Consider the following 10,833-nt stretch of genomic DNA (forward strand, 5'->3'; position numbering starts at 1 on the left):
AGATGTTCACTACAGTCAGACTTTCCAGGATCTCACAAAAAGGATGAAAGAGAAGAGATTTGTGACTAAACATCAAATAAGAAATGTTTAGTGCGTGATTCATAAACAAGTAAAAGGAAAAAAAGGTAATTACCCTTTATTGTACACAGACAAAAGACAAAAAAATGAAGAAAAATATTATGATTTTGGTTCAAAATCAAGACCCACACAAGACCCAAAGCAAGTTCCCATTTGCTTTGGTTCCACTGAAAGGTAAAAGTGTAAAGTAAAAAAGACGGACAAAATAGTTTAGAGGAAAAAAAGCTTGCTCTCTGTCTCTAGGTAAAAAATCGTAATCAAGTATAACATCCTTTGAAGTGCTTTTCGTCCACGTCTCCCGGCTTATTTCTGCCTCCGATGCGTCTAAAAAAGGACTTGAACCCTCCTGAAGTGCTAACCTGCCCCTCCACATGATTCTCCAGCTTACTGCCGAGCAGCAGACCGTCCCTTTCTGCTGCTTCTTTCACTAATTCTGTCCTCGATCCAGAGGAGTGCGACCTCTGAGAAATGCTTCTGTGGAACAGTTCTCCCAGTCGGGACAGGGTCGCTGGAGATCGCCTGGCTTCATCTACAGAAACTGATCTGTTGATCGGACCCCGGGATGCAGCTCTCTTACTGGGGCACTCAGGAAGAGACGAGGAACCACAAGACGGAGATGTTTGAGTGCTCTGGTTGGAGGGAAAATGCTCCCAGACTCCATCGTCCAGGTCCTCTCCCGCTGATGACAAGGGTCGACTGCAATGATGTGCTCTTCTATTTCGTAGGATTGGGCTTCCTTGGGGGCAGGTCAAAGGGCTCAGGATAGTCCACGGGGAGTTTGAGTTGTTGGCAAAGAAGTAGTCTCTGGTTCTGGACTGAGGGGTTCTGGGGGACACTTGTTTGTCTTTGGTCCTCCCTGGCTGTTGAGGAGTGCCATCAACTTTGTCCCCATCACGGGTGTTTTGGTACTGAAGCACCTTCCGAGTCGTCTCACGCATCTTCTCAGCTTCATCCTTGTTTTCCAGAAGTGGCTCCTCCCCCTCTTTCTGAAGCTTAGCTTGTTTCTTCTCGGGCCAATCTTGTCGGGTACGAGGAGAAGCATCAATTTTTCCTGCTGAGGGAACCTTTTTTAAAGTACACACAGAAGGGGACCCTTTGATTGTAGGTAGCGTGTTCTTCTTGCATCTGGATAGACCCTCTGGAACAGTTGAGAGGAAGTTGTGTAAGACCGACTCCAGGCTGGCGTCATCCTGATGAGGCTCACGTCTGGGACAGGACACGGTGGAGCGCCGTTTGGTTGACAAACGTATGCTCTCCCGCCGCTTGCGCCTCTCCTCTGCTGCCTCGCGCTCTTGGTTCTCCTACAGCAATGCATGGAGTTAAAGGTGACATATTACGCTCTTTTTCATCAAAATATATTGGTCTAAGAGGTCCCCAAAACATGTCTTTAAAGTTTATTGCTCAAAAAAACACTTTGAAATCAGATTTTGGCATGCCTGTAAAGCCCTCTTTTTCAGCCCTGCTCAGAACAAGCTGTTTTCTGTGTCTGTGCCTTTAAATGAGAATGAGCTCTCTGACCACGCCCCCTCAGGAAGTGGATGTGGCCTTGGCTCTCCAGCACGTTGATCTAATGTTTACATGTTGGCTGAATATACACGGCTGCTCACAGACCCGCGTTACTTCAACCCTCTGAATTTGATCCAGAATCTGATCCTGACGGAGAGGCGCCTGCAGCAGGACCTTTCTGAAGGATTGGTCACAGATTTAGTGTTTCTTGTTGTTTTATTTGTCAGTATGTAGACGTGTGTCTTGGTGTACAGCTACGAACATGTAGCTATGTGGCTATGCTAACTAGCGTGAGCACTTTTCCATGAAAAATAAAAATCATCCACTAGATGTTCAAATCTGCAGACGTGGGGAGTAAAACCGACCTTTGTATTTATTAAGACAGCCTACAACTAGCATGCCTCCCTCCTAAGCTCCTTGTTAGCACACGTGTGCAGGTAATGGAAAAACGGAGGAGGAGTTGAGTTGTATTTTATACAGTCTATGGGCTGAACAAGCTCCGAGCTCTGACTCCGTTACAGACCGGATGTCGTTGTGACGTATGGAAAACTGAAACGGCTTGTTTCAGCACACATTTACAGAAAGATGGAGAAATCAGAACAGGGGCAGAATGGATTTTTTTTTCGGGGGGTTTGTAGACATGCCAGGGAAACATATTTCAGGTAGAGAACCATTAAAAAGTCGATTTTGCATGATATGTCACCTTTAAGTGTTATTCTTTGAAAAGTGTTGCTTGAATCCAAAGTAATTATTTTGTTTTACTCTGTGATGCAGGTCATCTTAGCTTTTTCTTTCTCTTACCCGTACAGCTGCTTCAAACCGCTTGCAAAAAGAATGAAAGATGGAGCAGCACTCATCCAGTTTGAAGGCAGCAGGGTCCTCACAGTAATACTCCGCAACATGGTCATTCACAGTTTTGAGCTCCTGGAGACAGAACTCCACATCCGACAGCTTGGCATCAACCCTCTGAGAAATGATGAAATAAAAATGATAGAAAGATGAATAATCAAACATTTGTAAAGTCATTTCTTAAAGCTTTTGCTACAGGTCAATAAATAAGCTGAAATGTTACCAGAAAAAATGTCTCCATTTGCTGTAAGAGACCAGGATGTCTGCTGCTGTACAATTTCACTTCTTTGATCTTCTTGACTTCTCTCTCAAAATCTGAGATTACATCCTCTTTGCAAATTCTGCACCAGCAACATGAAAACACCAACATAATGTAACACAGGCTAAACTTCATGACACAAAAAACTAATTAAACAGATCTAACTGTGTGCTTCGTCACCTTGATGCCATGCTGACATGTTCAAGCTGGCTTGGAAAAGTCAGCAACTCTGCGTCAATGTCCTCTGCTTGCTGTTGTTTGTGGGTGAAGAAGGGGAGCAGTGGTGAGTAAAGAGAGGGGACACGAGGGTAAATCAGTTACACAACTGTTAAAGACAAAAGCATGACAGAATGATACTTTATTCATCGATCATGTCCAAACACAGGGCCCCTTCTCACCTTGGCAACGTAGTGCATGAGGTTCATCCCCGGCTTGTTGGCCTTGGTGTCTGCCAGCTTGAGCAGAGATGTCATCCTGAAGCCAATAGCATTGGCGCTGTACCCACCCTGAGGAGTAAATTATATGAATTGGCGATACAGGAGTGAAATTAGGGCTGAGTGTAGAGGCAAAGGAGGACTTAAAGTTGGAAATATTACAAAAGTGTAGGTAATAAGCTATATTTGTTGAAGAAAAATACCAACAGCGTTCATGTAATTCCCAGCTTTTAATACCAGCCGAATGACTGAGTGGAGGTCATCACAGTCCAACAGCTCTACAGACAAAAAACATGGAAGCAATGAGTTAATAAATGAATGAATAAAGAGTGGTTTCTTCAGTATGTGTGTATTTGTTTAATGTTACCATTCGCTCCCTTTGTCATGACAACAACTGAGTTTTTCACCTCCTCCATGAGAGGGAAGAATTCCTCCCTCAGCACCATCGCTTTCAGGCGTTCCTCATAGCTGCAGATAGGAAACATCAACAAAACTACTGTTTAATACATCAGCTGTTAAAATGTTTCATATGCAAACTAAAACTACCCTCCAGACTCACCCTGGAACTTTAACCAGCTGCACCATGAACTGGTCCGCCTCAGGTAACACAGAGAGGTTCCCACTGAATGACAGAAGCTGCTTCACCTGTGCATGGACACAAAGAGGTGTGACATTTATGATATAGCTGACTCTTAATCATGCCGATACATTAGAGAAAAATAAGATTGCAGTGCACCAGAAAATGCATCCAAAGTGAGAATGAAAAAAGGACGATGCAATGTTGTTACCTCGCTGTCTTCTGGCAGCAGTTTACAAAACTCCTTCAGTTTTCCTGTTCCAAATCTGAGCCAGTTCCCTTGTCGAATGTCCTGCACCATGTCTGCCACTGGCCTGCAGAGGGAGACAACGAACAACAGCAAAGGAAAGGTGTTTGTGCTGGCTTGAGTCTTGTCAGTATCAACCTGGTTTATCGTACATAACTAATCTTGCTAGGTCGTATCTGAGGAAGTATTTAGATCCTTTTGAAATATTGAAGTTCAAGCCGAGCACTGTAATATTGATAAAAGATGCCTGTCACAGTCACACTACTATTGATTCATCAAGTAATAGTTTCAGCTGTACATGATTGTTAGTTTCAGCCATCAAGTTTAATGAAAAAAAATGTCTAAATGTAAGCTCTCAAATATTCAGAGTGATGAGAAAGAGTAAAAAGCAGTGACATAAACAAGACTAATGTTATGGTCAGATATGGCCTTCTATAAAAAGTGCTTGGCTCAATGCAGTTACACTTTGCCTTTTCTGCTGAGTCATGCTACTTTTTTTCTGCTTTTCAGACCCACATAGGTTTTCATGAATTGTGAAAAAAACTGTGTGTAAAAAATATTTCAGAAATCTGATTGAGGTTGTCAGTCACAGTGAGTTTCCTGATCTGCTTTATGTCATTTCTGTGCACCGACAAAGACATGCTCAGACACATTGATGGAAACATGACATATCATTACCTCGATCAGCTGCAGTAGATGAGTGAACATCTCTGCATCTTAAAGCTCTGTATGAAACACTGGTATTTTACTATGCACACACTATATGACCTCAAATAGGATCATCAAATGCACTTTTGTTAGGAACACACTGAAGTTTATGCAATTTGACTTCGATGACACGAAGCAGACATTATTGCAGCACTTAGCTGCTGACAGTCATTTAGAGATAATTTGGTATTCAAAGTGAGCGCTGAGTGAACGTTAGGCTGAAAGTGAAATCATCTCGATAAGGCTCAGACACGGACACTGGATCAAGTGCTGAAGAGTCAATTTATCAGTGCGGTCTGTTCAACTGTCAAATGTAAGTGGAGGTAGATCTTAAAAATAAAGGAAATAGTTATCACAAGGAGTTCAGACTCCTGAGAGTATAATACTATAATGTTAAGTTGTTGGGACAATAATATAGAATGATCACCATGGTGTCTTATTTGTAGGCCAGTTTCTGTGGGCAATACTTAAGTGAGAAGGGTGGATTTCAGACTGAAGAAAGGCATTTTTTAATCTATTTTATTTTATTATTTTGCATTATTTGTTGATTTTTTTTCCTTTTACTATTGTTATTTTTATCATTATTTTTATTTTTTAATACATATATATATGTTTAAATGTTGTATCATATTAATTTTATTATTATGAGGTTTAATTACTTTCCCAAATAGTGGTATGCGGAATAATGGCAAATTGTTTGACTTGTTTCTGTTGCTAAGAAAAACAATAACACTCTTTTTAACACTGAAATAAGTTTCCTCCCATGTTTACACGTCTCTATGTTTTGTGGTATTTAAATTTCAACGCACAAAACGGGCCGCAACCCCACCCAAATCACAGTTTTGCAAATAATAAAATACTTTTACAGTGGCAAAAGTTTGTTTTAAGACAAATAATCTGACATTCTTTGAATTCACAATAGTTTTAAAACATCTCTCTGCATCTTCATCACATTTACAGTTATTAGTATAGAGTTATATTTTGTGCAATAGATAAACAATCAAACACATTGACAAAAGATGTAATTTGAAGACTCAAATAACAAGCAGAGGATCATGTGAGTTGTTGTCATAAACAACCATAGCAGATGGAAGTTGTTTTGACCTGACTCAGGCAATAAATTCACCCATGTGTTTCATTTCGGGTCACATTACTCTAACGTAAGCCAACAAAACTGACTTCCTTCCTCACTCAGTGACATAGACTCTGTGTGTGTGTGCCTTGTTTCCCTGGAATACATGTGACCAATGAAACATCAGTTAGTCTTGGATGTGAAAATTGTTGGAAGCACTTAGAATATCGTATAAGTACACAGAGGCAAAAGTTAGATGTAAAGGAAATGCTAGGATAACTGTGGGCCCATGCAAGTGTGATTTGCCATTGAGTGGAGCCAACAAGCTATCAGGTCCCTGTTGCAACACAAAAACTACTGAAATAGATAAAAGGTCAGTTAGATAGAGAATAAAATACACAGCAGTATTAGAGTTTTAAGCAAACTTGCTGGATGTATCCTCTCTATTTATCAGACCTTGTACAGCCTCACAGTACTTCCAGAGCACTTAGGTCATCAATGTCGTGGAATTTTCATAGTCTTATATATGTGTATGTAAGAATGTTTAATTATTGTATTCTTTCAGTCTAAATGTCATGTTTAGAGTAACTTGTTTCCTATGTCGTCTGTGACGGGCAAGATCGTGTCAGGGTAGTAGTCAAGGTCTCTCCCCCTGCTCCTGTCTTTATCTATGTGTTATGGCCGACTTACTGTCTCCAGAACTAGAGCACAGGTCTTCTTCCCACTTGTTGTGTTCCTATTGTCCAAACATGGTTATCTTACTTTAGTGTCGTCTTCAGAGGGAATAAATACCATGCCAAGGGTTTTGTCTGGCAGAACTGACTTGGCATTGCACTGCACTCTCCTGCCTGTGTACTGTTATGTTATTTCTCCTTGGCCAAGTTCTACATAAACTATTTCAACGTAAGCCATCGAGTCTCCTGAGTCTTCTGTGTCCAGTGTCCAGTTTGTTGCTGAATTCCATCACAATCAAACCAGCTGCTCCTGGCAGTACCTCGGTCCAGACTCTCTACTTGTGGGGATAGAGCCTTCTTAGTGGCGGCTCCAAAGCTGTGGAACAGCCTACCTTTCCAGGTTAGAGCTTCACAGTCTGTTGAGCACTTTAAAACACTGCTGAAAACCCATCTTTTCTCCTTGGCGTTCAGTCCCAGCTAAACAAGAATCCTTGGCTTTTTACTTTTTTACTCTTCTTATTTCCTAAATTGAGCTCTTACTATTCTTTTATTGTTTTTATTTATTGTTATATTTGTGTATGATTATATTGTATTTCAACAACTGTACAGCACTTTGGTCAACTGACATTGTTTTAAATGTGCTTTATAAATAAAGCTTCACTTGACTTGACTCAGGCTCTTATGTCAGGTCAGCACTATAATTTATTATTGTTACAAGTATCAGTAATTTGAGTCATAATTGTTTAAAGAGACTTATTTTAAATGTGATACTGACTTCCCTCTTGAATTATACATCAGATCACTTTCTTCTATTTGAATATGGTCGGCGCCGTCAGCTGGGATAAAGAGCCAGATGACTGGGTAATGATTAGCTCAGTGGTTGTAATTGTGTGTCCATTGTCCATCTGTGACACTGATGTGCTCTTACGCACATAATGATCCGTTTTAGGAACGTATTCCACTGATATACCACTCTCTTTCTGTCTCAGATGGAGCTTTCCTTACCTCTTGAATTGTCTCAAGAAGATCCCAATGTTCATACTCTTCTTAGAGTCAAGGATTGTGACCTAAAGGAAGAAGAACAGAAATTATTATTAGCGTTGAATGAAAGTTTTCTTCTTTGGAACACATCTTTCTACAGGAGATGACTACACCAAATAGAATAACTCACATAAACTTTGAGGAAGAAATACTGTTTAAATACAGCAGTTCCTCATCCATGAGTAAACTAGCGTGGAACATTTAAAAAGTAGTTCCTATTTTTTTGTTCATCACTTCCCTAGCGAGCCCATTCTTGGTGTGTTTACATGCTAATAAAAACGTAGCAACATTAACTGGAAATGAACGCTACAATAGTTTCCCCCTGAGTGTATTCACCTGAGGCTCCTGTGGAAAGAGGTCCAAGCCATCACTGTTCTTCAAACCCATGACCCTTGACTTGCGTATCGAGGCCCGTTTGTCAACATGACTGAACAGCTCCTCCATGCTCTGGATATCCAGCACCAGGTCCCTCTGCGTCGCATTCGTTGTCCAGACGTTACGTTTACCCAACACACGCTGACTTGGGATGGTGTCCCAGTTCAGCTTCTTCATGGAACGACGCTCAACATTACGAGAGCCAAAAGGACCAGGAGGTGGAGGAAGAAGAGGAGGAGGAGGAGGAGGTGGTGGTGGTGGTGGTGGTGGGGGTGGTGGAGGAGGAGCAGGAGGTATAGAGGGCACACACATGATTGAAGGAGATGATTGGAGGTCTGAATCTTCTTGAGCATTGGGTAAAAAGGACGATGAAGCGTGTTGAGAGAGACAGTTTGGTTCGGAGGCAGATCTTATAATCAGGACCCCCTCCATCTGATCTGTCAGATCCAAAGATGACAGGAGGAAGAGTCCTTCTGTTGGCCACTCGGATCTGAGGAGATACAGAAACAGACACATGAAAGTTGAATGATGTAAGATGGACAAAAACAATCAAATAAGAGAAATCGTGGGGTTAATTTTTCTGCAATTGCTTATTCAATGACCGCCTTTCAGACCAGTTGTCTCAATTGTTTGATGGTGAATTCAACATATTTGGAGTCAGAGTTTCATTTGTTTATTCTAAGCTATTTTGGGTGCCCAGTGAAGTAGAAAACCCAAGAAGTATAATACTCTTTGTCTGCCAATATATTCACAACTTCTCCCAGCAATCTTTCAAAATGTATTTCACTTTAACTCTCAGATCTGTCTTCATCAAACAAGGTCTGCAAACAAATGTCATCCAGCTGACCCTTTAGGATGACCTTTTGTCAGTTTTCCATCAGATACAGAGGACCCTACTTTTGGAACATTTTATGGGGTCATATAGTAGCACAAACTTCATGTCCTTCAAGAAACAAACCATACACTTCCTATTAGGTGAGTTAAGCAATACAACAAGATACTGATTCCTCTCCCTACTTTCCTAACATATATATATTGTTTTTTTCCTTTTTACCATTGTTTTAAATATTGATCCTTTTTGGTTTTGTTTTTATTTGTATCTAGAGGTTCTGTACTACATTAATGCGTTGTCTTTATGTTAAGTGTTTTTATTTGGAGGGCCACTCCACAAGCCTGTAATAATAATAATAATAATACATTTCATTTGGAGGTGCCTTTCAAGTCACCCAAACTCACCTTACAGGGCATAAAATAAAATAAAAAACATTCATCATTAAAACATAATTAAAAGAAAACAGACTAAATAATAATATAAAAGAAAAAGAAAAAGAAAAGAAAAACTAGTGAAGGTTTTTTTGGCTCCTCCTGCACATTACATGCCACTAAAGTTAGTGGTAAGTTTTATTATTCAATTTACATGTTATATCTTTGCTCTTGTTAATGAGCAGTATTTTTTTGTTTTTATATATGTGCAATACAATAAATAAATACATAAATAATGCTGTATGTTGTCGAATTATCTTTCTCTTAAACTTCTCTGCAGCAAGTATCAAATAGCACAGAATTTATTTAAATAACTGATCAATGCAAAACGAAATATGGTTAGAGAAATTAATCATTTACAAGTCTCACAAATTCAATTATACCTGAATATATTCGCCCAGCGTCCACTGCTCAGTTTAGAGACAGGAAGCTGGTAGATTAACAGGTGAACCAACAATTATCAGATGTAATTGACCTGAAACATGTCATGTTTGGTGAGATATTGTCATCCCGAATATCAAAATTGACACAAGCCCCTACACAGAAGTGTTGTTAGTTTCTGTATCATTTCCTCTTACCTCAAACAGTCATCATTAGGACTTAATTCAAACAGTTTAAACCAAGTTTCGCTGTCAGTTCTCCATAAAGTGCTGACACACTCAAACATATTCCCCATTTGATGAATCAAACTCAGTAGAAATAGATGGTTGTGGTGGCTTAACAGATGTCAAACAGTATCACATTAAATCTACTCACCGTGCTTTTAAACTGAAGCTGTCATTTAAATCCCCGCTCTGATTCTGCCTCGTGCTCCAGCTGGGTGCTAATGTCACTGCTGTGTCTCGCGAACAGCAGGCACAGGTGCAGCGCGCGCCATCACCAATCAAAAGTCTCTTCCAGGTAAGGGGGACGCCCTCGTGATGAGAGGCCACGCCCCCAAAACATGAGTGAATACTCTTCAAATTAAAGTGGGTATCGATAGTTTTACTTTAGAAAAGAGAAGGTTAAATTAATTATAATTAGTGGTGGACAAAGTACACAGCTTCATTACTTAAGTCAAAGTATAGATCCTCCTGGTCAAATATTACTCCATTACAATTCAAAAGTTGCTCTGTCAAATTATTACTTGAGTTAAAGTCCTGAAGTACTTGTTTTTAAAAATACTTAAGGATTCAAAGTACTTTTTAAAATATCTCAAAATTTTGTATTTTCACAAAGCATGATGGCAGGCAAGAATACATAGGAGTAAATTCTGTTACATTATGCTTATTTAGAAATCACTACTTGAAATCTCTAAAAAATTGGCGCTTGTTATTGAGCAGCAATGTTTTGTTTTGTTCTTTTAAATGTGCAATACAATAAATAAATAGATAATGCTGTATGTTGTCAAATTATCTTTCTCTCAAACTTCTCTGCAGCAAGTATCAAATAGCACAGAATTTATTTAGAAACTAGGAACTAGAAACTAGAAACCTACGGAAGCCCTAAAAGGACATGATTAAATTAATTTTATTTTTCTCAGTTTTCTCGAGATAACAAGTTAATTTTGTCATTATCTCGAGAAATCAAAGCTCGTGATCTTGACTTATTTTTCTCTTGATAATGGGATAATTTATCTCTTTTTATCAAGAGAACGAAGCGCTTTTTTTTGTGTTTTGAACTTCAACCTATAAGATAAACGTCTCATAACAAAATGTCTGTTCATTCTTTACTGGGGCAAAATTCTCAAAACATTGTTTGTGAAAGAAAC

The 10,833-nt window shown here is 39.6% G+C and overlaps 1 protein-coding gene across 2 annotated transcripts; it reads right to left on the reverse strand.

Annotated features, from left to right (window-relative positions):
• Positions 1–119: 119 nt before the first annotated feature.
• On the reverse strand, positions 120–10,004 carry fhdc3 (FH2 domain containing 3). 2 transcript variants are annotated; one of them, XM_034683099.1, is made up of 12 exons: positions 9,840–10,004; positions 7,782–8,310; positions 7,410–7,471; positions 3,915–4,017; positions 3,686–3,771; positions 3,494–3,594; positions 3,334–3,404; positions 3,091–3,198; positions 2,873–2,943; positions 2,657–2,774; positions 2,386–2,550; positions 120–1,379 (listed from the first exon to the last, which is right to left on the reverse strand). In XM_034683099.1, the coding sequence occupies exons 2-12, from the start codon at positions 8,250–8,252 to the stop codon at positions 336–338; spliced, it is 2,400 nt and encodes a 799-aa protein (XP_034538990.1). In that variant the 5' UTR covers positions 8,253–8,310; positions 9,840–10,004; the 3' UTR covers positions 120–335. The 2 variants fall into 2 exon arrangements, with proteins under 2 accessions (XP_034538990.1, XP_034538989.1); XM_034683098.1 differs by lacking the exon at positions 9,840–10,004 and adding an exon at positions 9,662–9,826 and having other exon boundaries at positions 121–1,379.
• Positions 10,005–10,833: the final 829 nt, after the last annotated feature.

The sequence above is a fragment of the Notolabrus celidotus genome, chromosome 5 (assembly GCF_009762535.1).
Source record: "Notolabrus celidotus isolate fNotCel1 chromosome 5, fNotCel1.pri, whole genome shotgun sequence".
NCBI classification, from domain to species: domain Eukaryota; kingdom Metazoa; phylum Chordata; class Actinopteri; order Labriformes; family Labridae; genus Notolabrus; species Notolabrus celidotus.

What these genes read in the sequence shown, in the direction of transcription:
- fhdc3 (XM_034683098.1), bottom strand. Translation starts at nt 9,759, where the DNA reads ATGGGGAATATGTTTGAGTGTGTCAGCACTTTATGGAGAACTGACAGC. An exon ending in CAGCTGGTTAAAGTTCCAGG is followed by an intron (nt 3,595 to 3,685) that starts GTGAGTCTGGAG and finishes TCCTATCTGCAG; the next exon opens with CTATGAGGAACGCCTGAAAG. An exon ending in TCATGCACTACGTTGCCAAG is followed by an intron (nt 2,944 to 3,090) that starts GTGAGAAGGGGC and finishes CACAAACAACAG; the next exon opens with CAAGCAGAGGACATTGACGC.